At 39.2% G+C, this 27,260-nt stretch overlaps 1 protein-coding gene across 7 annotated transcripts in view; it reads left to right on the top strand.

Moving 5' to 3' along the window:
- TPP2 (tripeptidyl peptidase 2) overlaps positions 1–27,260 on the top strand; it is a 70,248-nt gene extending 42,988 nt beyond the window's left edge. Inside the window, exons 17-31 of one of the 7 annotated variants that reach the window (XR_004299193.1) lie at positions 1,258–1,412; positions 2,536–2,652; positions 2,893–2,993; positions 3,609–3,705; positions 4,525–4,662; positions 6,401–6,645; positions 6,903–6,981; positions 9,333–9,371; positions 14,606–14,757; positions 17,075–17,171; positions 18,369–18,510; positions 22,086–22,293; positions 22,387–22,458; positions 24,106–24,225; positions 25,837–27,260. Coding sequence is in view for 4 of the 7 variants with exons in the window: in XM_032402664.1 (XP_032258555.1) it covers positions 1,258–1,412; positions 2,536–2,652; positions 2,893–2,993; positions 3,609–3,705; positions 4,525–4,662; positions 6,401–6,645; positions 6,903–6,981; positions 9,333–9,371; positions 14,606–14,757; positions 17,075–17,171; positions 18,369–18,499; positions 22,086–22,293; positions 22,387–22,458; positions 24,106–24,225; positions 25,837–25,926 (1,841 nt within the window). In the remaining 3 variants the exon portion in view is untranslated. The remainder of the gene's footprint in view (positions 1–1,257; positions 1,413–2,535; positions 2,653–2,892; positions 2,994–3,608; positions 3,706–4,524; positions 4,663–6,400; positions 6,646–6,902; positions 6,982–9,332; positions 9,372–14,605; positions 14,758–17,074; positions 17,172–18,368; positions 18,511–22,085; positions 22,294–22,386; positions 22,459–24,105; positions 24,226–25,836) is intronic. The other 6 variants (XM_032402664.1, XR_004299192.1, XM_032402665.1 and 3 more) reach the window with 6 other exon arrangements.

Genomic DNA, 27,260 nt, shown 5'->3' with positions numbered 1-27,260 from the left:
AACATTGAATCTAGTATCTTTGCAACGGTAAATGCCAGTAATTACAGTGCTCTAATTATGATTTGTCTTGGTTGGTATTGAAAATAATTAGGTTTTTTTTAATAGGAATTTATTGAATGATCCAGAATGGAAGTAGGTCAGAGCATTCAGCAGTCTTAGATTAGAAATGTGCTGGGGGAGGGGGAGGAAATGGGAAGACGGTGGTCAGAGAGTACAGACTTTGACTTATAAGGTGAATAAGTTCGAGGAATCTAATGTCCAGCATGGTGACTGTAGTTAACTCTACTGTATTACGTACTTGAAATTTGCTAAAAGTCAGATCTGAAATAGTCTCACTACCAAAAAAAATTGGTGAATGTAAAGTGATTGATGTGTTAACTAACCTTATTGTGATAATGATTTTACAGTATATATGTATATATCAAATCCTCACAGTGTACACCTTAAACTTATGCAATGTTATTTGTCAATTGTGTGTCAGTAAAATGGGGGAGATAAAGAATCAAAGCAAAAAAAAAAAAAAAAATGTACTGCAGATGTGTCCTATTTCAAATAATTAGAAATACTGTCCTAACACTAGATTTTTTATTCTTAGCAATTGATTAGGTTCACAGAGCTCTGCGCCCACTTGACCTTGTGAACCAGAGACGTAAGCCTTGCTTTAAGTTCCCTGTATTAGAGTGGGTGTGCATTAGATAAGATGCTGATTCTGCTTCACAGTGATTTTGGTTTTGCCTCCAGCTCGGCCTCAGAATAAAGCTGAGGATGTGTAGTTGATGGTCATACTTTCTAGAAATAGACAGGAGGGAGATTCTAGGAAGTTATCAATGAAGTTGAATAAATAGACACTAATGGAATTTAGGCATGATAACAAACAGAAATTTCTAAAATTAAAATTCTCTTTATCAGGAATTGGTTGGTTTTTCAGCTAAAAGCAAGTTTCCTCATAGCAGCAGAGGGGCAAAGGGTTTTGAAAATAACCTGATTAGGAAAATTGTGTCCATCCATGGACAGCTTGCTGTTCCGTGGTGTTTGCAGCATAGCAGTTGTTAATTTTAATACTGATTTATTTTCCTACCCTTTCATCTTGATTAATATTCTGTTGATTCTTTGTTTTTAAGGAAATATGCAGATTTCCTTTGAATATATCATTTTTTTTTTCTTGAGACGTTTTCTAAAAAGTTGGTATTAAAGCAATCATATGTCTGTTTTAAATCCTATCAGTTTAAAACTTGGCTTCCTCCCCTCTCATTTTAGAAGTTACTGTGTGTTCGTGTTCTTCTGAGGTGTCAGCCAAGTTTGTTCTTCATGCGGTGCAGCTTGTGAAGCAAAGAGCGTATCGAAGTCATGAATTCTATAAGTTTTGTTCCCTTCCAGAAAAAGGAACACTGACTGAAGCTTTTCCTGTCTTAGTAAGTTTTAATTACCGGTTTGAAATCCCAAAAATGATTTCGTTTTTTATTTTTGGTATAGGCTAAGACTCAGTATTTGAATTTGATTTTATAGTTTGTATTCAGACTGTATTGGGGCTGAATATTTTATTAACGCTAAATAAACAAAGTAGGAAGGTGGGTAGTCTCAGTGGGATACTTGAGACCAAGTTGGAGGTAAATAGTAATCATTTGAACTCTTCAATAAATGTAGTCAAAGGAAGGTGCTGGTCTGCTAGATTCTGATGGCTTATACCGTGGAGCTTGATTGGGATTGTTTCCTCATCACACAGGAAATTACTTCCTTATTTAAGATTTTTCTACTTGTTATTTTATTAATGCCCAGCTGTGAAGACTGCAGGAGGCTGTTTTGCTGTGTAGGTGAAGCCGCTGCTGCTTTCCACCGGAATGACCTCTGTGTGGCAGGTCCCCACCCTTCCTGGGCTGTGGTTCTTCCTCCACAGAAGCCGAGCGGACTGATGCTCTTCCTTAAGCCTGCTGCCTCGTGTGTTCACGCAGTGATAGCGTCCTTCCTGTGTCTCTTAGGTCTCCGATGCCGGCTTGTGCTCTTGTCTGTGCTGGTGTCCTCTGACCCACCTGCAGACTTCGTAACGTACTGGTTACTAGAATACCTAATTTAAAACTCAGCACTAAAAATGGTTTTTGTTTTTAATTTTTTTTAATAGGGAGAAAGATGTAAATGACCATAATTTCATTTTGCTTTGATGGCCAGGCAGCTCTGAGCCTGAAACTCAGCTGCGGGTATTGACTCTGCCTTACAGAGCTGTACTACGCCTTTTCTTATCATTGTTCTTACCATTTTTCCTTTGGTCTGAAGTTTTTATTCCAGTTTGTTTTCACTATTATTTTGTTGTGTGTGCTCCCAAAAGCTGCCTCCGATCTTCTATGACAAGCACCGTAGGAGTCTGAGTCGATAACTGTGTGTTTAAACGCCTGTACTCTGCCTTTGCAACTGTAATTTTGTAACTCCACACACAGCTGTACAAAAAGCTAGAATTGCTTTAAAACACTATTTATATTCAGTAATTTGAAAGAAAATGAGAAAAGGGATTTACACATTTGTGATTTTTATTGTTCTTTACAGGGTGGGAAAGCAATTGAGTTTTGCATTGCTCGTTGGTGGGCAAGTCTTAGTGATGTCAATATTGATTATACCATTTCTTTCCATGGAATAGTGTGTACTGCTCCTCAGTTAAACATTGTAAGTTCCACATTTCCATCATTTTTAATGTCAGTTATTTGTGTTATTGAGAAATAATTCACTGGTTGGATTTAAATGTTAATGGGCAGATTACTTGTGGTTCTGAAAATAACAGTCGTCTTTGTTCATGGATGCTTATAAACTTTGCATTAGACAAGTTTATTTTAGGTCCAAATGTTTAAAAATGCGGTTTATTATCAATAAAGCTGGAGAACCTAATTTGATAAATATTCTTTGTAGCATGCGTCGGAAGGAATCAATCGTTTTGATGTTCAGTCCTCCTTGAAGTATGAAGATCTGGCTCCTTGCATAACTTTGAAGAGCTGGGTCCAGACCCTACGGTATCATTTAGTGTTTCAGGGTACAGGTGTTGAGCGTTGGCGTGGTGGGAGTGGGGACATCTCTTACACTCTTTGAAAAGAGTCATCTTTTTAAATCATCTGAGTGCTGGAGATGAAAATGCAGTTTCTGACTTCGCAGCCTGGGAATCCTGGCAGCTCTCTTAAGAGGCAGCCCCAGCAGGAGCTCCGAGCCTTAAGTAACATGTATGTGAAGCTCTCAGTGTGGCACCTGCAGGACCCCTCCTGTGACATGTGCGTTGCCATCTGCAGTTTGTGGACAGGAGGGTGCACGTCAAGACCTGTCCGTCCTTAACACTGTTAGCAGTTGTTGCCCTAATATTGGGATCTGATTATGTTAAGAACTATTTGTTTACGTTTGAAAATGTTTCCATAATATTGCAAATTTTAAACACTACGTATTGCTAAGGTTCAGTCAGTAAAGAATTCTATAAGCTGATGATTAAAATATTATAAAATATACTGAGAAGTACAGAGTTTAGGAATGCTTATTGTCACTTTTATTGTACTGTGTTATAGATTTTGTTGGTTATAGTTTCCTTTCTCTCAGTAGATGAACTCCTGAATCAAATTACTTACGCATTTGTCCAATTACAGCCCACTGAGTGCAAAAACAAAACCTTTAGGATCACGAGATGTTTTGCCAAATAATCGTCAGCTTTATGAGATGATCCTGACTTATAACTTTCATCAGGTAAGTGTTTAAAGTATAACCTCAAAATGAACTTTTTTGTTCATGAATCATAAAGTCAAAAATAGAAAGACAAGGAGTTTAGTATATATGTGTGTGTGTATATGTATGAAATAGAGTCAAATAATTAACACTGGTTAATTTGAAATTATTCTTTGGGAAATTATAATCTCTGATGGTCCAAGTACTATTTGGGTCTGAAGTCATAAACTAATTTAGTGGTGACCTGGCCTTTGAGCCGTAGTTTTTGTATTCATTGATACCTGTTCAGTGGTACCTGTCCAGTGGTTAGAGGTCTCATCAGCGCCAGATGCTGTCTGATTATGAGAGCGGGTCTGATTGCTTTTCTCTGAAGCAGGTGTTAAAACAGTGAGAAGTCAGAATAACTCTTGGGTTGAATGAGCAGTAAAGGTAGTTGAGACTACTGTAAATATAGAATCTTAAGAGTTTATGTAGGATCAGTAAGATTTCAGCGAAACTCTTATTGAAGCATAATATGAATTTGGTTTTAATGTTCAGGAGATGATTGATTTCAATGAATTGTCAAATTTCAGTTTTAAAAAGTACTTAGAGGTACTGAAGAATATATAGTATTCATTAATGCTTACAAATAGCTAGGTTTGTATTTTTAAAAACTTGTTAAAGAAAAATACCTTTAATTAGTGCCAAAATATTGGATGTTCTGCATTTTTAAAATTGGTTACCAGAAGAAAATATTTTTAATACTTGTAATGTAAAAATCTCATCAACAGCAATATTACAAATCTGCATTAGAAATCATATAAATTATATCAAATAATTATTCTTTTTTTTTTTTTATAGCCCAAGAGTGGGGAAGTAACTCCAAGCTGCCCACTACTTTGTGAACTATTATATGAATCAGAATTTGACAGCCAACTGTGGATTATATTTGACCAGAACAAAAGACAAATGGGTTCAGGAGATGCCTATCCACATCAGGTATAAAATTGGCAGTGATTTTTAGAATTAACTGAGGCTGTTTCCTGAACTAATGAATCTCTGATTTGCTATTTATGATAATTTTTGTTTTTCTGGGTTTGTTTGGAGTTTTTTTAATGCTATAGTTTTGTATTTCTTTGACATAACCACTAGAAGCTCAGTTAGTTGTCTTACTATAAAACGGACTATGACAGCCTCTCAGCCATGTAGATCTGCTAAATCAAGTTTTGGGATAGAGGAGGGCATGGACGATGCTTGCGAACACTAGCCAGCGTAGCTTTTTTTTTTTTTTTAAAGATTTATTTGAAGGGGAGGGAGCAAAGGGAGAGAGAAACCCAAGCAAACCACACGCTGAGCACAGAGCCCAGCACAGGGCTCGATCTCATGACCCCGAGATCAGGCCCAAGCTGAAACCAAGTGTCGGACACTCACCAACTGTGCCACCCAGGCACCCCTAGTGTAGCTTTTTATTTTAATTATTTCTTCTTCCTGCCCACTGCTTCCACACATCTGATGGCAGGGAGCAAATCATCTAAGATAATATGAGCACCTTGAAATGATCCCGGGTCTGAACTGGATGAAAAGCACTATATAGCAGTGCCAAGTGTTTATTAGAACTTTCAGATTTATTTCTTCCTGAGACAGCTGTGTACTCAACACAGTGTAGGCCGATCACTTGCTTGGCACTGTTATATTAAAGGGAGAAAAACTTAATCATATAGGTTTTTTTGTTTGTTTGTTTTTAAGATTTTATTTATTAGAGAGAGTGAGTGAGTGAGAGAGCACAAGCAGTGGGGGAGAGGAAGAGGGAAAAGCAGACTCCCCACTGAGCAGGGCTTCATCCCAGGACCTTGGGATCATGACGTGAGCCAAAGGCAGATAGATGCTCAACCGACTGAGCCACCCAGGTGCCCCTTATCAGTAGTTTATAGAAATTTTATCCCTGATTAAAATATTGTTACAAAGAAATGAGATATTTTCTGTAAACATCTATAATATTATGCCAAATAATGAAAATAATTCGTCAGGTTTTTTTCAGTTAACTAGTCAGAGAATGATTTCTTTTTTTTCCTCAAAGCAAGCCAAGTCACATCTCCTCAGTACAGACTGGATTATTGCAGTGCCATTACTTTGTTGCTTTTAAAATCTCAGAAGATACTGCTGATGCAGAATACAGCCATGCTCCTGAGCAGGTTAACTAGGTGGAGCAGAGTGGATTTGTCTCTGCTGGCTCCCTATTTTTCCTGTGATAAAGAGGTGTGGCATTTTGGTTATAACATAAAGATTACCAGTTGTGTATACACATGTGTGTGTATATTTGTCTTAGATATTATATGGCACCTCAATTTTACTAGTTTTGGTGGTGTTTTATACATGTTTCTAAAGACTCATGAACTAGAAGATCATTGCTTTTATCAGTCTTGAGCAGATACAGATTTAGCTGAGAGTATGGGCATAGCCTATTGTGGGAAATTGAGGGCTCTGGAGCCATACCTGCCTTCAGCTCCCTTATCCTTTACTCTGCACGTGGCCTTGGACAATTCATGGGATGTTCCTGGCCCTGCTTCCTCACCTGCACCCTCAGGTCCTTGTGTGTAGGCGCGCACACTCGCATGCACTCTTCCTCACACAGTGTAAGCACTCTGTGTGTAGTAACTGTTCCTGTTTATCCTCTTACTATAATTTCTGTTGACTTGGCTAAACTTTCCTTTTTCCAAATGTTCTTTGTCTTTTTTAGTATTCTTTGAAACTGGAGAAAGGAGATTATACAATTCGACTACAGATTCGTCATGAGCAGATCAGCGATTTGGAACGTCTTAAAGATCTCCCATTCATTGTTTCTCATAGGTTGTCTAATACCTTGAGCTTAGATATTCATGAAAATCATAGCCTTGCACTTCTAGGAAAGAAGAAATCAAGTAATTTGACATTACCACCCAAATATAACCAACCATTCTTTGTTACCTCCTTACCTGATGACAAGTAAGTGACAGTGTTGCTTACACTTAACGTGTATCTTAAATACTGTAATCTTTTCATGTGAGATCATTACATTGGGCTAAATTTATGGTATGTTGTCACTTACCATTTTAGACTAAGATTATTTCTCCCTTTGATTTTGGAAATCTGAGCTGTGGGAATTATTTCAGAATGCGATTGTTTTGATGTTTTGCCCCTTGATTATCTTTCTGAGACTTTCTCTTTAGTTCCTTTTTTTCTCTTTTGAACTTTCTTACTAGAATACCTAAAGGGGCAGGACCTGGATGCTACCTTGCAGGATCCTTAACATTATCAAAGACTGAACTTGGGAAGAAAGCTGTAAGTATCCTTTTTTTTTTCCCCAAAGATTTTATTTATTTAACCAAGAGAGGGAACGTAAGCAGGGGGAGTGGGAGAGGGAGAAGCAGGCTTCCCGCAGAGCAGGGAGCCCGATGCGGGGCTCGATCCCAGGACCCTGGGATCATGACCTGAGCCGAAGGCAGATGCTTAACGACTGAGCCACCCAGGCGCCCCTCCTTTTTTTTTTTTTTTTTTTTAAACACTGTAATTACCTATTCCAAAATTTCCATTCCTTTAAAAGATGGGAATTAATCCAACCCTTTAGAATGGGTAAAAGAGAAGCTCTCCCTGGGGGAAAAAAATTGAGTAGTTTTTTCCCAAATTACCAGTAAAGGTCAATTAAGATTTGATTGTATTTTAAAATATTTAGTATTCTTTTTTCCCAGACCTAAGTACTTGGCCCTGAATTGGTCCTACCTTGCATGACTAATATACTTGAACTGCCCTTGAAACATGGAGGTCCAGATTAAACTTGGCTTAAGTGAATGGGATGTTTAAAATTAGAACATTTTATAGGATTTTAACCAACATAATATTGTGGATATAAAAATAAGTCAGGTCTTCTTGGGTTACTTCTAGAAAACTAGTCAGATCATTTCTAACGAGCAGTATTTTTCCTCACTTGTACAGACCTTTCTCTTGTTGGAATTTTGCATAATTGTGTAGATAATTAGGAGTATTTCTTTTGGCATTGCCTTTTATTTTATAGTTTTAAAATCATGCTATTAAAAACATGTTTCTGGTTTTTACATTGTAGAGGTAAACATTACAACTGGATAGGTACCTATTTTAACTTTTCCATCTGTTTTCATTATATATTTATTATGAGAATAGTGTTTATGTGGATCTGTCACCTTCTGTCATCATATTAGTTCAATGCCAGTAAAGTTGTCATTCTTACAGTTTTGCATTTCTCCTCAGCATCAGTTCTCACATAGTGGTCTACTACCTGATCCTGGAATCATAAATGCCATTACCAAGTTGAATGGATTTCTTGCATCTTAACAAGTATACTTACTTCTTGCCACTATTGAACCAGAAGTCACTTACTGGTGTCTTAGAGGCGTAACTTAGGAATTCTGTGCTTTGAAAAAATCGTTTGCCCTGACATTTCTTGAGTCTCATTTCAGTCGATACTGCAGTTGACCCATGAACAACATGGGTTTGAACTGCGCGGTCAACTTATATGTGGGGTTTTTTTTTCCAGTAAATATAGTACAGTACTATAAATATATTTTCTCTTCCTTGTGATTTTCTCAATAACATTTTCTCTAGCTTACGTTAACATAAGAATATATACAAAATAATATGTTATTTGATTGTTTATGTTATCGTTAAGGCTTCCAGTCAACAGTAGGCTGTTTGTAATTAAGTTTTGGGGGAGTCTATACAAGGATTTTCAACTGGGGGGTGAAGTAGTGTCCCCAGCCCCCGTGTTGTCCAGGGGTCAACTGTACTTATTTATATATACACTTTAGTATCATTTGAAGTGAATCAGTAGTCACTGACACTGGAATTCATAGATGCGCTGATTTAAGAAGTCCTAGTCTTTTTTTGTAGGCTTCACTTCCTGGGCAGCAGGGCTGCTTCCAACTGTGGGGCTCCCTAGATGGGGAGATGGGGTTCTCACCCAGATAACTCTTCTCAGGTGTCTGCTTCCTTGGATTGATATGACAGAAAAGCATTGTTATTAAAACTGCACTTTTAGCCATTCAGAGATAGTTACTTCTTTTCAGAGGCATAAATTATAAAAGTATGGGATTAACTGGAGTTACTACTTACCAGGTAATTACTTATGGGATAGATTTTCTTGAGAGAGAGCAAAAACCTAAAGGCATAGAGTTAATTATACTTGCCAGCACCTTGTTTGTTTAATCTTATCTCGTAGTTTTGCATTTCTCACCGGTTTGGTAGTTGGGAAGGTGAGTGTTGTTTTACTTCTGCCTCTCACGGTCACCTTGAATGATGATGCCTGGGCATATGTGATCGTTGTGACGTCCTTGAAATCCGACTCTAGACTGTCAGCTAAATTTAATGTTTTTAAAAGTGTTTTGATAACTAATATAGATTTTACTGTACTCAGTTTTTCAAATACGGAGTTGAAAAACATTTGCCCTCAGGAATAACCTATTTGATTGCATTTTTATTAAAGTGAAAGTGGCAATGTTGCTTTCTTTAAAAGCCTGCCATTTTGATCGTAGACCTGACCCTTCTAAGTACGGAGACACACGCAGGTGGGACGTAAACTGGAAGACAATTAGACAGAGGTGGTGTCTCCATCCTGTGTAGATGGTGCATGTTTTCTTACAGAATGTCCTTCTAACTCCCAGGGGCAGTCTGCAGCAAAACGACAAGGAAAATTTAAAAAGGTACTGATTGTCAGTTCTTAAAAAAGATGTCTTAAAGCCTTATTTGCATATTAGTTAAACTTTTTTTTCTGTCACCTATTATAAATCTTTTTTTAAAAATCTCTCCCTTAGTTTCCTTTCTTTAAGTTCTGCAGTATAGTGCTTATAGCTTGTCAGTGTTGACATACTGCTTTCCTGGAGCGTTTTTTTCCTGCCATAAATCGCTGGAAGACCCCTGTTTTACATGTGTCTAGAAAAAAAAAAATGATTGCTATTCATCTCTTAGCCACAGATATGATACCAAATAGTAATATTTGAAATTTTGCATATCTAAAATCCTACAGAGAAATGAATGTAATTTTTTTTCTTAGCTATATAAGCCAAAGCAATTCTTTTTAAAGTCTAGAAACATTCTTAAGTTGGATGATTTGATTATTAAAATATTATTAAGGAATTTGAAAAAAAAGTTTATTCCCTGCTCTGTGTCGTGGTGCTGGGGGAGCAGAGACAGAGCAGTGGGCAGGGGGCCCAGGCACAAGGACTGTCCACCCCGGGTTAAAGTTGACACTGAGAACATAACTTCCTACAACTTATTAGACAGTCTCTGATTGACTGCTAGAGCCAAATTTAACGAAGAAAAAGTAGAATTGTACTTCGAGTGCACTTAGCGAAAGGGATAGACAGACTCCACTCTCTGGCATCGTTTAGCATGTTAGTGATCTCCTCTGCAGGCAGGAAGCTTTGCAAGGAGAATTTGTATTTTAAGGTATAAATAAGAGATAACTCTGTTTCTTAATTCACAGTGATGTGAAACTGGGGATCACCATTTTAGAACAGATGAAGTTCCTTTATTTAAAAGACTTCTGTAATTTTATATTGTCATGTAGCGGTAAACACTTTGTTCGAGCGAAATGCCCCACTGGGAGTCATCCCTCCAGTTAAAGGAATATCTACTTCACCGTAGGCCAGTGTTTCTCAGCTGAGCGTTGTGACCCATTTGTGGGCCGTGTACATTCATTTGATGAAATATAACCAGCTTTAACATGAAAACAAAGTAGGAAATGTCATTCATCAGACTCATAAAACAAATTTCTGTTTATTTATAGATTGTTTATCTTTGGGTCATCCTGAAAATAGCTTGAAAGCCACTGCTTTAGAAAATGAGGAAAAGGTCTTCTAGGAGCCCACTAAAAATAAAAGGTGCTTATCACAAAAGCATAGCTGGGGTTTTTTCTTCCTATTGTATATTTTGGTTGACCTTTTGGGAGTTTTCGTGGATTTTGTTTGGATCAGATTGTATAAGATAGGAAACTATTAAGTGAATAGGAAGGTTATTATTACTTGATGGTTAGGAAAGCTTTATATATAAAGAACTTGGGCAACTACAGTTACCTCTTCCCAGTTCTCCCTGCCTTATAGTCTCATTACCAGAAAGGTCTATATATTAATTTATTGTCAGAACAAAATACCAACTAGCTTTTGGTGCATAATCCTCAATGGATTTGTCCTTTGGGTCTCAGTGACTTTCGATTTGGCAAATGCAGGTTACGTTTTTTAAGTTCATCGTCATATGAAGGAGTATAGTTACTTTTAACATGATAAATAGCATTCCAGTATGATTTTAATCTTTAAAATAACTATTTTAGTTTGTGTAAAGGTATTAAAGTTTTGAATTTAGTTGTTAATAACTTAAGAACTTAAGGAAATTGTAATTTTTGAACCAAAATTTAAATGGCGGTATGTTACGTTATCCAAAGAATAATTACGAGTTTTGCAGGTAGATTTGACTTTCAAGGATATTGTCCAAACACTGTCAAAATACTCGGTGACTAGCAGAAATAATATGATTTTTTAGAAAACTTACTCTTAAGTATCTACTCTAAAGAACTTCAGCATTTCTGCTCTGAAGATTGCTGTTGACTATCTTTTTAAATTGTAATCAAAGTTTCTCAAGACTTAATGGTACAAAATGATTTCTATTAAATTGACCCTATACTAAGTCCTCGAGAAGCAAGTTGAAAAAATACAAAAAGAACAGGTGAACATGATAAAACAAAAAATAACTCCATTTTTCTTTTGGTTAGGAATTAAAACTACCACGTTTGTAATTTTTAATAATAAAAAATTACTGTCCTGAAGTATTTTGTTAGGATTATAGTAACACTTATAATTGCTAATTTGATATATTTAAATATATCATATTTTATATATTAAATACAAAATGCTGATCACAAAACCTTGATTTCCCCCCCCACACACACACACACACAAGGTCATTCATCACAAACTCTCCCTGTCTCTTGTGCTTTTAGTTTTTAGTGATAGTTTATGGTTGCCATGGTACAGGGTTTCTTTCTATTTATAGATCTTTCTTAGAGTTTATTGTTAATCATAAATTAAGTTTAATGGATTGCTCATTTTAAATTCAATTCTGTTTTCTCTCTTCTGTACTAAAACATAATAGCAAATGCCTTACCTTTGAGCTTCAGAGGAGGAATTGCCTCACAACAGAGACTTCCTTCCCATCCTGAAATTTGCCCCTCTCCCTAATCGGTCAAGGAGGAGGGGGGACTAAGGGAGGCTCACGTTAGGTTAGAATCAGCATGGACTGCCGAGTTTCCTCCTCCAGGCAAGTGTCGTCCCCGTTCTAGTGCAGTGGAAGTACAGGACTATATGAACAGAGGTTAAATGTTGGGGGCTGTGTCTGCCCCTCGAGTTCTTCAGTATATTATCTGTGCTGTACAGATGATACGGAAATGATCTGTTCCCATAAGAGCTTGGTGGTTAATTAGCAACTCCCAATTTTGCAGACACTTTTCGCCCCAGCACCTAGGAAAGTGAACTCAAGAGGAGGGAAGAAGGATGGGTAGCAGGGTCCTGAGGAGCTTGCCCAAGCAGAACCCTGCTTCTTTTGCCCCATCCCACACTGCACATGCGACCTTGGCCTGCAGGCGCTGGCCCCTGGCCTCAGACAGCATGGCACTGACACGGCTGGAAGTGGACTTGTGTGGTTATGTCACATGAGTGGTTTTACGTGTGTTAAAGGAGTCATACTGAAGTAGTAGGTACTGTTTTATGTTGGAATGCTGTTAGAACTACTGCAACAGTAGTTCCTTATATTTACTATTATAATTTTACCCCAAAATAAAATTTAGTTGTGAAAATTGTTAACATGTGCATAAGTACGCTGTATTTACACCTAAAAGTCCTATTTAGGGGAACGTGGGGGCTTACAATACTATTTTTTTGTCTCAACCTGTGTAAAGTTTTTTTCTGAAATTACTGAGATTAGGAGAGAAAGTCTTGGTACATATTTTTTTTCCCGATTTTAGAAATTTTGTTGATTAAAACAAAAAAGGTTTTAATTTAACATTTTTAATGTAAACTTAAAGCTAGAATTGGTGAAATTGACTTCGCAATTTAATTAAGGATACCTGGTTATTGTGCCAGAACCAGATCTAGCAAGTCTGATACCGGATTTCATTTCCCAGATACTGCCGTTAGTTTTTGCAAGTGGAGACTTATGTGCTTTAACAGAATAGATGGAAATAGATGTAATTAGATGTAATTACACATTTCTCTGCTCTTTTCAAAGCAGAACTTCCCAAAGGAACTATCTATGCTTCTTTACTTCCTGTTCTCTCTGCATCTCTTTCTCGGTCAGCCCTCACCCCCGCTCTGCACGGAGACCGCGTCTCTTGTCGTCGGGACCAGCCACGGCTTCCCGGTTCTGCGGCCGCGCCCTCCTCTCCCTGGCACCACCTGCACGACTGCCACTGGTTGACCGCTCCCCTTGCTTTCCATGGGCTCGTCCGCGGAGCCCGTCTGGCGTCTGTCTCCTTCACTGCTGGGCATCTTTGAGACCGCAGAATGCCTTGGATCAAGGCCTGGGCTTCCTCTTCCCCTCCCCCAGTCCTGCCCAGTTTTATTTAGCCCCTCATTTTAAACACCATCAGCAAGTACTGTCGGTTCTGCCGTCACGATTTCTAAATCCGTCCACTTCCTCCTCTTGTACAGCCTGTTCTTCAGATCTAAAGATCAGAGCAGTGCTGGGAATCTGGGCTCGCTTCCTAACTTGTCTTCTTCCTTCTCGACTTCTGCCCTCTATCGTCCATTCTCCAAATAGTAGGAAGAACATTTTTCATCCATATAGGATCCAGAGTTATGAAACAAAAAGCAGAAATCTTGAATCGTGTTCACTGCCTTGCCTACAAGTCTCCTGGTAGGCTTCCAGTTGCATTTAGAATAAAATCTGTATTTTGGTACTACCTTCTATCAGCCCCAATCCCTGTGGTTGCTGCCCACGTGCCCACTGTCTCCAGCTGCGCTTGCCCTGTACACAAGTTCCGGGCTTTGCATGTGCCCGTCTTCTGTCGTCAGACACTTCTTCCTCACCTCAGTTTGGTTAATTAGGTCCACGGAGGTTCGTTCACTTAGATGGGATATTCCCTGTTCAGAGTGGCTTCCCAGCACCATTTGCCCGCATTGTTCCCCACCTCACCGGGCAGCCGCTCTCTGTCCCTGCGTTCTGTTTCATTTTTTCCATATCATGTGGTGTCTTCTGAAACGATTCACTGCCTATACGTTGTCTGTCTTCCCCCACTAGGATATGTTCCCAGGGGGCAAGAGAGGGCCTTGTCTGCTTTGCCCTTCACCTCTTAGAGCATTACCTAGCACGTCACAGGGCCTCAGTAAGTCCTCTTGATGGAATGAAGAGATTTCTCTTTAAATTTACGTAGAAAAGAGGATCTTTTTAAAAATTCTAAGTTATTTCCTTCCCTTTTCAAGTAGAAGATGTGAAAGCTCAGTAGACTTTGGTAATTAGCATTTTCCGTAATCCAGTCTGTCAAGTTAAACTAAGAATACCAAATACCCTCAAATGGAGGAAAGTTTGTTCTTACCTCCTCTATTTTAATTTTTTTAAGATTTTATTTTTAAGTAATGTCTACACCCAATGTGGGGCTTGAACTCACAACCCCAAGATCAAGAGTCTCATGCTCCACCGACTGAGCCAGCCAGGTGCCCCTTCCATCTTTATTTTAAAGGAGATTCAGAAGCATCAGTAATTTAAAGTTTGGGAGAAGATTCCTTTGATCACAGATTGGGATTTTTTTATGTTTTGTGGCCCTTAGGATCTGGAATATGTTGTAGTACAACTCAGGGCAGCCCGTGTTCTGAGATACTCAGGTACAGAAGATGATTTTGAAATACGTAAAATTAAGCCTGTTAATCTGAGACTCTCTCCACATTCATAGGATGTGATCCCTGTTCATTACTACCTAATACCTCCGCCAACAAAGACTAAGAATGGCAGCAAAGATAAAGAAAAAGATTCAGAAAAAGAGAAAGATTTAAAAGAAGAGTTCACTGAAGCATTACGAGATCTTAAAATTCAGTGGATGACGAAGTAAGTTTAACAGTGGGTGGTAAGGTTACAGGGGCTTTTATTTTAACCACTTAATTCTGATTTGTTCTTGGAAGAGAATTTTACTGAAAAGCATTAAAAGAAAAAAAATAAAAATCACTTTTTTGCCTACTCTCCAAAGGTAATCATTGTCCTATTATTATTTTCTCTGTAGTTATGCATGTAGCAGTGTGAATGATGTTGTGTCCTAGTTTTCTAATTACTATTTGATTTGGGTGTTTCTTAGGTCATTTAATAGTCCTTTAGAATGCCATTTTAATGACTATGTGGTATGCGGTCTTGTTGAAATATAACCCACTTAAATACTCTATTTGGCATCCACATTTATAGCTTTTCTCTGTGGTGCCGTGATGGACATTTTTATACATGTAGTTTCTTTAAATATCCATCAGATCGCATCTTAAAAGTATAATTATTGAATCCGTATTATTAACACTTAAAAAATCACCTAGATAAGTGTTTTGCCGATTGCCTTCTAGAAGGAACGTCACAATTCCTACTCCCTCCAGCGGTGTATGGCGGAGCCTATTATGCCGTGGAATTGAAAACAAAGCCTTGCTGCTAGAGGGCGAAAAAAGAAAAGGCCTTTATCGTGGTCTTAAATTGCATTTCTTAAGTTATGAAATGCTGGTTTGCATTTGGGGTTTTTTGTTTTTTGTTTTTTTTTTAAGATTTTATTTATTTATTTGACAGAGAGAGACACAGAGGGAACACAAGCAGGGGGAGTGGGAGAGGGAGAAGCAGGCTCCCCACTGAGCAGGGAGCCCGATGCGGGGCTCGATCCCAGGACCCTGGGACCATGACCTGAGCCGAAGGCAGACGCTTAACCATCTGAGCCACCCAGGCGCCCCTGCATTTGGGGTTTTTAAATGCTGTCATTGCATTCTTGGTGTAGGTGCTGTCAGTTGAACATATTCTGTACTGTTTTTCTATTGGGACAGCAGATTTTTCTTTTAACTTTTTAACATAAAAGATATTAATGCTTTTCTGTACTTGTACACATTTTTCTCCCAGCTTATTTTTTTACTTTTAGCTAACTTTTTACATAGTAGAATTTATTCTCTCTAGTCAAATGGATTGCTTTTTCCATTTGTGTTATGCAGTATTTCTCTGACCACTGCTTTTCTATGGGAGTCCTCATTAGCTGAACATGTGTGCATCCTTGCAGTCCTGAGCTCTTCTAGAGAACAGACGTCATCATATCGTGAAAATAATTCCCAGGGATTGAACCGGTTACAGGGTCTGTCTACATTCAGACTTAACCTTTCCACTTAAAAACTAGACTGCGTCTCCACCAGAAGTCAAAGTCTATAAGTCAGTCTCTGACTGATCGTAAGATGTTGTAAACAGTTGAAAATACAATGTAAATCCTTCAAAAGTGAAACGGCAGAGATTGACTTCTGGCACAGAAGCGTGAGGAGTCCCAGGAACCCAATCCCCCGGAAACTAGTGAAAATCCTTTTTTAAAAATCAGCCTTTTAAAACCTCTGGAGATGATCGTAAGGGCATACAGCAAAGGATGAAGAAACACCTATTCAAGAACATCTATAGTTTGGGAAGAAAAGTGAGAATCTGTGGTGCTTGAGCCCAGGCCACTCCCTGCTTCCGCACCACCAGCTCAGGGACACGCCTCCTCGAATCCAGGCCACTTGCAGCCAGGAATACAGGCTCCCTCGCCCCTTGGCTCCCAGACAGGGGACTCTCCTCCTGGGAGAAGCGCTGAGGCGGAGTGATGAGCCAGTTGGGGGGGGGGGGGGGGGGGCGGAACAGAGGGCCTGCCTTAGGTGTGGTGCTGCTGAGAACACTGGGGCCCCCCCAGCCCAGCCCCGAGAGTGGTGGTTTCAGGGCAGGCAAGGCAAGCCAGGAAGACCCCAGACTACTGCTCCTCATCACCCATTTAGTCAGCTTTATTCAGCTTCCCCATTCAAGAATGCAGAATGTCTCTTCGTTCATCCAAGACTTCAGATTTTTCAGAAAAGTTTACATTTTTCTTATACATTTTGGACATTTCTAGATCTTTTCATCTTTCTTGCTATATGAATGTTTTTTCCTCCTCTTTATACATCTATACCTAGCATGTATGAAAACTTGATTCTTACAATTGGTTTTTCTAGGTTAAGCATATTTATACTACTGCAAATAATGATAATCCTTCTCAGTAATGATACTTATGTTTCAGATTGATGCCTTATGTTATGGACTGGAACTTCAAAGCAGTGTTAAATAATAGGGAAGACAGAAATTGTTTTCTTTCTAAAAGAAACAAAATACAATGTTTCTCTCTTTCTTATATACATAGGCTGGATTCTAGTGACATTTATAATGAATTGAAAGAAACATATCCTAATTATCTTCCTCTGTATGTTGCAAGACTTCATCAGTTGGATGCTGAAAAGGTTGGACATGTTCATTCTTAATATGAGTATTTCATTTTGTTTGTAACATTAGATAAAGTTTATACATTGAATAAAAATGCAGCCTTATATTTGTCTTGTGTTCTTGCCAAATGAAAACATGTTTCTACAAATTGCATGTTCTATTAACTTTTTTTTATTTTATTATGTTATGTTAATCGCCATACATTACATCATTAGTTTTTGATGTAGTGTTCCATGATTCATTGTTTGCTCCATTCAATACGTGCCCTCTTTAATACCCATCACCCGGCTAACCCATCCCCCCACCCCTTCCCCTCTAGAACCCTCAGTTTGTTTCTCAGATATTAACTATTTTCATTAAGGTAATTACAGGACTTAGCCATTACTATGAGTTCAGCGTAGAATTCCCGCTCATATTTTTGGTCAGTGGGAGGACTAGGAGGTAAGATATCCTGAGGGTTGCTTTTCTGACATTCACCTCCAGGGCAGGGGTCCTGGCCTGCTGCAGATCTAAACACCTGCAGCAAACGAAGAACTCCTACTTTGCATTAACTTTGTTACTGATGCTAATTTTTAAGAATTGGCCATAGTTCCAAACTGTCTTAACAGCTCTCGTTGATAATGTTGCCAGTAGGAAAGTGCTAGCCATAAACAATTAAAAATTATCTGGGGTTCAGAGTGAACTTGAAGGTGTTGAAAGGAGACCTCTAAGACTCACGAGAGGAGCAAATTACTAAGAGCACCACGAGCACCGTGGTGATTGTGGTTAGACTCTGTTGGGTCTGTTCTTGTTTACTCTCATCTTTGTGGTTTTAATAATAAACTAGGAAGAATGTTCATCAGCAGGTGCTTTTTTCCATTCTGTTTTCCTGTGTTGTGCGACTGGAGTAACCTAGCCAGTCGTGTTTCTAAGATGCCCAGAGAAGGAGTTGCCTTGGTAGAAAGCACTACGTTTCTGTGAACCCTTTATCTTGCCCACCCTCACCATCTAACGGCAGTGAGGATGTGCCTTGGGTGTTCCCATCTGAGCTCAGGCCCGCGATGCTGGCATCGTGGCAGTCACAGCATGGGCAGCGCAGAGCCCTCTGGGCTCCGAGTAGACTGCCCAGCCCCCTCACTCTGGAGTTGTGACTCGCGGTTAGGACAACAGAAATGAAGGTACTTTGGTGTACTCACTGATACATCCATTCCTTATTTCTTTTTTTTCCTCCCTAGGAACGGATGAAAAGACTTAATGAAATTGTTGAAGCTGCAGATGCTGTTATTTCTCATATAGATCAAACGGCCCTAGCAGTTTATATGGCAATGAAGACTGACCCCAGGCCTGATGCAGCTACTATAAAAAAGTACCTAACCAGTAAATAATCTTTCTTGCATCTCATTTCTTAGTTACTTTTTAAAATTAATGAGAATATTCTTCTTTTCTGCTATTTGTTATGTCCCTGGAGTTAATCAGTATTTGGATAGTCCACCCTTAGATATTTCATAATAATTTTCTTCAGTCGTTTGAGATTAAGCAAAAGAAAAGGGGTTTGCTTTCTCTGCCATTAGGTGCTGTTGTGGTGGAGAGACTTGAGTAGCTGTGATCAAACAGTCCCGCCACTTGGGGATTTGTGGGAACTGGACGTACGGAGAAGGCAAAAAAGATTAATTTCTAAATGTTCATTGACCAATAGCATGAAAAGCCCAGATTTAGTTTGTAACGCCTGGTAACACAAATAAAGTCAGGTTGAAACTGTCACCTAGCAACTTGAGTTAGGAACTGGTGTAACAGTATCACGTGGGGTGAAGGGAAGGGGGTTTATGGTTTAGCTTCAAGAAACCCAGTGCAACACGTGAAACAGGCGTCGCTTGGTGGCGCCTGAGCGTGTGGCTCCCGCACGTAGTGTGATGGCCCCTCAGCCTCCGGAGCCTCCACCTTCCGTGAATTCTCAGGACCGTTTTGTGGGAGCTCTTCCGATACCAGCTTTCCCTCCCTCACTTTGGTTTATTTTCACCCGGAGGTCATTACCTGTGAGGGTAGAAATATCACCTCCTCTTAGAGCTGTTACAGTGATTCCCTCAGCTTCAGTCAGATCACTTCTTTCTCTCTGAAGTTCTTGATTCTAAACTGCTAGAACTCTGGGTATTATGTTGTTTATACTAATACTACAGCTCTTAAAAGTCTACAAGCGGTAGTTTTCAAGCAGAATAAAAGTTATTCAAATTAGGTTGTTGGCATGATCTGCACCCTTCCCCACCTTCTAAAGGAATAATCTCAAACATGGCTGTTCTGTCATTGTCCATTTGTGAAGTGCCAGTTATGTACCAGGAATTATTTGAGATATTTTGAATACATTATCTCATTTAAACTTAATCTTCTAAATAACATGCCAACTATCTGCCGAAGAACAAACAGGCTCAGAGCATACGTGGCCGGCCTAGGGTGCCAGTGCTGGAAACGGGAGAGCCAGATTCACGCCGGGTCTGTCCCAAGCTAGGTCTTCCATTTCTTGATAAGCAGCCCTTGCATTCCTGCCCATCTTGAGAAGATTCATACGCCTCATTTCTTTCTCATAGAAAAATAGGGCATCAGCTCTGCCTTGCCCATCTTCATGCTTCCTTTCTGTGTCGGAGAGGGCAGGGACCCCTCTCCGAGGCTGACCTTTGTGTCTCGGTCTGAATCCTCCCCTCCATTTCCTTCATAGCTGCCCTCCGCTGACAAGCCCTTTTCTCCTGGTCTTCAGGGTCCACCCCTCAGCCAGTAGTCATATCCGGATGTCTCCTGTCCCCTCTGGGGCCCCTGGCTTCTGGCTGGAGTAGTCTACACTGCGCTTACTTCCTGAATTCCATTCCATGTTAACCCTGTTGCCGGAGGAGGAGTCTGGGCTGGATCGCCCGTGAGAAACTCATTGCGGGAAACCGTGGCCCCTCTGAGGCTGCCTTGACCTCACTGTGGCCTCTGCTAGTAGCTGCCCCCGTCCCTTCTAGCATCTGTTATTTCTTAGTTTGTGAAAGTGGTGTCCTCTCTTCAGACTCACGTGTCTAGGAAATAATGTTTGAAACTTAAATATAAAGGTCCATTTAGCCCTGCTGATAGTTTGGCCTGTCTTTCCTAGGTCTTCCTGTCCACAGAGGAAACTCTTAATTCCAGGTTAAAGTGAGTCACAGACCAAGACTAGCTGTGTTTCAATCTTATTAGTCCTCTGATGCAGAAGGTGAAGGTACTAGCTAGGATGTGATTAGGAGTTATAGTAAATATTTTAAATTGTGAAAGCCTGTAGGGAGGAGAGCTGATTTCATTTGAAATGGAGTGGAGAAAGCCTTGTGGATAAAGTATTTGATCTGAGCTGATCCGTTCTGAGTTAGATGAGGGTAGGGAAGGAATATTCCAAATATGTGGAGTTATTGGGTTATTGGGTCTGGCAGGTAGTTTAATCGAGGACTGGCACGTACAGCACACCTATGTCACCCCCTAAGTTCTGCGTCCTTCCAGCCCTTCTCTGGGCAGCTAGGACCAATCAGTCAGCACTGCCATGGATGATCAAACCCGCCTTGCCAATCCAGTTCTGTTCCAAGGCCCCCTTCTTCACAAAATGGGGACAATAATTGTGTCCAACTCCTATAAAGCATAAATGAAATACTGGTGTAAGACATTTCAGAAGGTGACTGGCATCGAAAAGGTGGGATGGGGGCGGGGGGCGCTTAGTAAATGAGAAGCTATGTACATGTCCTTCAACTCAGAAATCCTTTTGTTCCTGAGTCCAAAGTAACCAAGCAGTTCCCTGACACGTTTCCCCAAAAAGAGTGAAAGTTAGTTCTTTTAAGCTTTGAAACTCTTTGCTGAAAGTCCTAGGCATCTTTTTTGGCCTAATTTTATCTGTTGCAAACATATTAAGATGGGTAACTTTGTTGGGTTGTAACAAGTTGTTGTTTTCTCATTTTCATTATCTTTTGTACTAATTGTTGATTTTGTAGCGCCAGCAGATTTCATATGTTGCACATTCCACTCCTGAGTCCTTCAGAATCATTCTTACTGTTAGACAGTCTGTTTCCATGTCTGAGTGCCCTGTGGGCACCTTCTCAGCACTTTTAATCCTCATTGTCTTCACACATGTGGGATATGAGTTGGACAAAATGCCTCAGATAAGCAAGTATCCTAAAGACTACCGCTGTCCCCTGGAGTGTAGGTCGTTACTGTATTTCATTCAGCAATGATTTATTGAGTTTCTCCCCTATGCCAGGCATTGTCTGGGCACTTGGAATACATCAGAACAACCCAGATGCCTGTCCTACAGCAAGGCAATTTTACCGTAGTGATTAAGAGCAGGGATTCTAGAAGCAGACTCTAAGTAGCTTCAAGTCCTGGATCTGTTACTTCCTAACTGTTGGACCTTGAACAAATCTCTGTGTGCCTCAATTTCCTCCTTTGCAAAATGGGGCTAATTAATAGTATCTTACTTACAGAATTGTTTTGACTGTAAATGAGTTAATATGTGAAAGTGCTAAAGCAGTTTGGCATAGAGGAAGCATTTTACAGTGTGTGCTCGATTTATAAATGAAAGTTAAGTTCAGCGCTGAAAGAACTTCTGTACTTCGGTGCATAAATGTGTGGTGATTGCTATTTACAAGAAATCTAAATACCTAAAAGATGCTGTTCTGATGTAGAGTTACTTAGCTGGCGGAATTTAGAGCTGAACAGCCTTTCACTTCTTTTGCTTTATGGTATTCTGTTTCAACCAAAGACAGCTGTCCTAACTCATTTAATCCGTATGTACAATGTAGTGGCTTCTTTGATGTTTATTAAAAATAAGGAATCTTATTTGATGTATAATAATATTTCTGCATTGTAAATCTGACGCAAAGAATGCATGAGCTTATTAGTTTCAGACAAGTCTGTACTTTTTAAGGAATTTTACTGATTTGTGCATTGTTTTTTGATCTGGCGCACAGTGATATGGACAAACAGAAATCTACCCTCGTGGATGCCCTTTGTAGAAAAGGATGTGCCCTGGCCGACCATCTTCTTCATGCACAAGATCAAGACGGGGCTGTTTCAAGCGACACCGAAGGAAGAGAGGAGGAAAGAGAAAATACTCTGGATTCTGTGATGGAAACTTTTTGGGAAACTACAAAATGGACTGATCTTTTTGACAATAAGGTAATCTTTGTGCTTTTTGCTCTGGCACAGTTCTTGGGGGTTACCTCACAAACCTCCCTTGTGCCCCATTGCCTACTCTTTACTGTTTCCCAGCTCCCTGGCCAGAAGAGGAAGAAAATATATGGAGTGTGGCTAAGCTGGGCTCTGAAGAAGACATTGTGTTTAGTGAGACCTCCTTTGTCTTACCTGTTTTAGAACCATTTTACTATTATTTTCTCTCTCTGCACAGTGGCTCTTTAGCCAAACTAATTTGGAAAACAGTTTGAGAATGTGCCTTTTGGTTAAGCCAGTTATGTATGAAGCTAGAATTAAGAACATCTAGAAATTGTGTTTATGCCTTCCTGTATCTGTTTATGTACTGATTTGTCGGGGATGGGGGGGGGTGGGCATTCTGTTTACTTTAGATGTTATTTTCCTCAAAGCTCTTTGACTTTTAAATAATTATCAACTGGATTTATAGCTCATCAGTTTTAAGACCCAGTTAGGAAAAGTAACATTGACGAACTTTTTGGATTTGGGTTATAAAAACATGTTAAATCTCGTAGCTCTCTACTATAATTCTTACAGTAGGGATTATATAATTACAAGTTTTTGTCAACCTTCCTTTCTTCTGAAGATAAAGAAAAATAAAGTAAATGAAATCAGTAGAATTCTCCTAACCCAGCACAAGCCATTGGTTTTGTTTTACTGGACAGATGCTTGTTTTCTAGATAAACTACGATAATTTGTAGTGAAGACCTCTGAGAAAGGAGAAAAAGTTTCCTAAATGCTTGAGGTTTTCCCACCACAGTGCAGTCGTGCTCATGCTGAAGGAAGGGAGTTAGAGTCAGGAAGCTGAAGGAGTCAGTGTGGCACCAGAGGGTGAGAATTTGGATCTGGAATCAGACCCTGGAGTTCGAATCCCCCTTCTGCCATTTTTATCCGTATGACCCTGGGCAGGTTACTGAATTCTGATGCCTCAGTTTCTTCCCTGATGAATGAGGAGAGTGACACCTCACACAGTTTCTGGTGAATGAGGCTTAAGTACAGGGACTGACCTGAGCAGTATTTGCTGCCGTTACTAACACATGACTGGGGCGTGTTTGCTGCTCGCCTAGTGCTGGGCTTGCTGTGCGAAACACAGGAATGAGGGCCGGGGGCAGGGTAAGCGCTGGACCGCGCAGCACAACTGTCAGAGACAGCCCCGTCTGCCATGGTACCAGCACCGTACTAGGGGCCATGCGTTGTATTACCTGTCCGTTTACACTTTGCTTGGCTCTAGAATACAAATAAACGTGATAGGATTCCTTTCTTTGAGGTCATCCTCTACATTCTAAAAGTGGAGACCAAAAATATGAATAAATGCTTACAAGTATAATTGACAGATGCACTAATTAAAGGTACAAACTTATACAAAAGGAATTAATTGAAAGTAAGAGTACGTTTATACAATATAATTTTTTATTTTTATTTTTTTTTACTTTATCCCCTTTTGCAGTTTTGGTAATTTATAATGACTCTTTATAGTTTTGTACTACTATCCTTATTTGCATTTTTGTGATCATTTATGTTAGCTCCCCTTTGCATGAAGAGGTGTTTTGATGTAGATTCCAAGGGCTAGTGATTTATCACAGTTTAATTTTTTACCCCCAAATAAGTTTTTTCGTGGAATATTCAACTTTTGTTTTAAGACATCTTTGAAATTTGCTTGGTGTAAAATGTTCATTTTAAAAGCTACACTTCTGTTAAGGCCTTAATTTTTTCATTATTAAAGCTATAAGCCATAAAATGTAAATATTTCATAGATAAGCCTTATCTTGTTTTACATTATAGGTTTTAACATTTGCATACAAGCATGCATTAGTACATAAATTGTATGGGAGAGGCCTTAAATTTGCAACTAAACTTGTGGAAGAAAAACCAACAAAAGAAAACTGGAAAAATTGTATTCAAGTAAGTGGTATTAAATTGTCACTGTTAAGTGTCACCTCAGTATCACATAGTGATCAGATAGCTAAAAGCCTTATTGTAGTGATTTAGTGATACTGACTTTATCATGACTGATTGCTACTCTCATTCATGCAATGTGAACTATAAAATAAAAGCATGAGAGACAGCCAGTAAGCTCTTTACCTTTTTTAAACTTACTATTAAATTTTTAAAACTCCTGTACAAGTTAATTGTCAAGTGTAAAAATTAATGAACTTCTCAGAAATCGTCGTAGCCTCATCTTGTCTCTGGACACGCACAGGTGGTTTGTGCCTAAAGGGCATATGAGGTTGGGTGGGCAGCTTGGTCATGCCAAATGTGGCCAAGGTCTGGTCTCTATATTTAAGGTATTCTTTGGATATAAAACTAATCAGTAAGTTCCTGGGGAAATTTTTTATAATTAGAGTAAACTATAGGTTATCTTCCCTCTTAGACCTTTTCTGTGTACCTTTACTGGTCAGTCCAAATTGTAAGACATTTTCAATTAGCATCTTCAGATCTTTGAATAGGTTAAGAGAACTCTTTATGGAACGAATCGTTAATGTGTATAGTGTGATTCTCATCCACATCGACTATGATCTGTGAGCTCTCGCGTCGGTAAAGCCAGCGACTGGCCTGCATGTTCACGTCAGGGGATTTGTGACTTGTGTCCCCTCCACTCTGCTCCCGTACTGTCTGTTCTCCACACCACCGCTGGAAAAGACAGCTTTAGACGCCTCCTGGTGGAGCCCCATCACGTTTAGGATAAAATCCTGACTCCTTCCTGTGGCCCATAAGGCCCCAGGTGACCTGGTTCCTGCCTGCCTTCCCAGCCGCATCCCTTGTCACACTTGCCGGATTGGCTCTGCTTTTGGCTGAAACCGCGACCACGCCCCTTCCAGCCCCTTCCCGCCCCTTCCCGCCAGGGGACCTAACTAGTCCAGCTGTACGGAGAGCTCTTCCCCAGATTTTCAGAGTAGGTTTCTTCTTCTTCAGATTTCCCCATAAATGTCACCTCCTCGGAGATCCCATTCTTGACCATCTCATTTTCCAGTCACTCTGTTACCTCATCAGGTTTTATTTTTGTTGTATACTTGATATATACAGCTTAATTACGTACTCATTTATTCATCTGTTCATTGATTTGCTTATTTCTTCTTTGGTTCTCCAAACTCCAAACACAACTTTCCTGCAAGTGGGAAGTGAGTTTATTCAGTGCTGTTTTCCCGATGTCTAGAACAGTGTTTGGCTTACAGTCAGACTAAGAAAGAAAGGCAACTGGTTTGGTAGGAAGGAAGGGAGCAAGTAAGTCGGAATGAAGAAAGAAAGGAAGACAGAAAGGTTAGTAGAAAGACAGGAAGGAAGGAAGGTTGGCCGGGATGGTCATTTTCGCCTGTAGACGTTGGTTGGTAGGAAAGTGGGTAGGTTAGTTGATGGTAAGGAAGATCAGTTGGTAGGAAGGGTGGTTGGTGGGTGGGTTGGAGGGAAGGAAAGTTCTGCATGCTACCCTTCATTATTATTAAATACAGAATTTACCCTGAATATTGAGCTTAAAAAATCTGTTCTTTAATAATATGTTTTTGTGTTTTGTTATAGCTGATGAAGTTACTTGGATGGACCCATTGTGCATCTTTTACTGAAAACTGGCTCCCCATCATGTATCCTCCTGATTATTGTGTATTCTAAAATAGGAACCAAGACTTTAAATTTTAAAAAAGAAAGTTTTATAGTGAATGGATATAAAAACAAATTTGTGGCATTTTTAGTCTAATGCATGTTTTCATCCGCTATCAAATACTGATTATTAAAATGATGTGTATTTATCAGAGAATTTGCTGGCGTGTGGCTTAATACATGTAAATCTAGACCTCTGACATCATGGTGTTTTTTTAATGCCTCACGTTGCTGGCAGCGGGCTGTGCTCTGACTGCCAGCACCAAGGACTGTCAGTTGGGTTGCAGCTATTACATGCATGATCGGTTTTGAACAGTGACTTTTAACTGCAAACCTGTAAAATTCTATTTTTTATTTTATAAATGAACAGGGTTTTAACATGCTCAACTTTAATTTTTTCAATTGTATGAAGGCCTTAAAAAGCTACATTAAGCGTAGCTAAAATTATTTATTGGACTAAAAAGTAACACAACTTCATTTCCAGATTTTTTTTTTTTTTTTTTTTTGCAAAAGTTTACACTCAATTAAGGGGAAAAAATAAAACCGGCACAAATAAATGTGTGGCAATTGCTGGAGCATAACTGCTTCACTAAATCTAGATCTTCATCTTGGCGTTATTTCAGGTCAATCATTTTTAACATCCTCTTGACATGCAGAGCATCAGAATGAACTAATAATACATGTGTAAGTGCCAGACAGCTAAATCTTTATCAGGTATTGTAAAGATACACATATGGTATGTTCATTAAAGTTGAAATAATGTAAAACACGTGAATAAATGTGCAAAACCAAGATCACAGTATATACCATATGCATTCTGATACCTTAATTTTTTTTATAAATAATAAAAGTGAATATTGAAGCTTCTTAAAGTTGGTCTTAATTTTTCATAAATAAGGTTTGGGGTTAGTACAGAAATAATATATTAAATCAATAGACAAAAAATTCAACGTGAAGTAATTTATATTTCCTATAGGCTTGCAGTTATTTGAATATATTGCCAATTCTTACGTGATTAACTTTTGTGTATGTTTTTGGCTTTTTATTATTTTTATCTTTCTGGCTACTATACTTGCTTCTCTCATCCTTCCTCCATAAAATAAAAAGACACATAGATAATATTGAAAAGCCTCTACTCACTGACAACAAACGTGTTTGTGTGTGTGTGTGGTTTTCAAATCTCGTTCCTTTAGAATTTGCTATTATAAAAGACCTCCCAGTTAATCTTACCTAGTCTCTCATAACTGTTTTCTGGGTTAGTTGACCCCTTTATATGATAAAAACAAGAGCCTTTATGAAAAAATACAAATATGCGTGCAAACAATTTCTGAGCCATCTAGAATTTA

Source organism: Phoca vitulina, unplaced genomic scaffold, assembly GCF_004348235.1.
Source record: "Phoca vitulina isolate PV1807 unplaced genomic scaffold, GSC_HSeal_1.0 scaffold5, whole genome shotgun sequence".
Classification (NCBI taxonomy): domain Eukaryota; kingdom Metazoa; phylum Chordata; class Mammalia; order Carnivora; family Phocidae; genus Phoca; species Phoca vitulina.
This window is presented reverse-complemented; position numbering and strand designations above follow the sequence as displayed.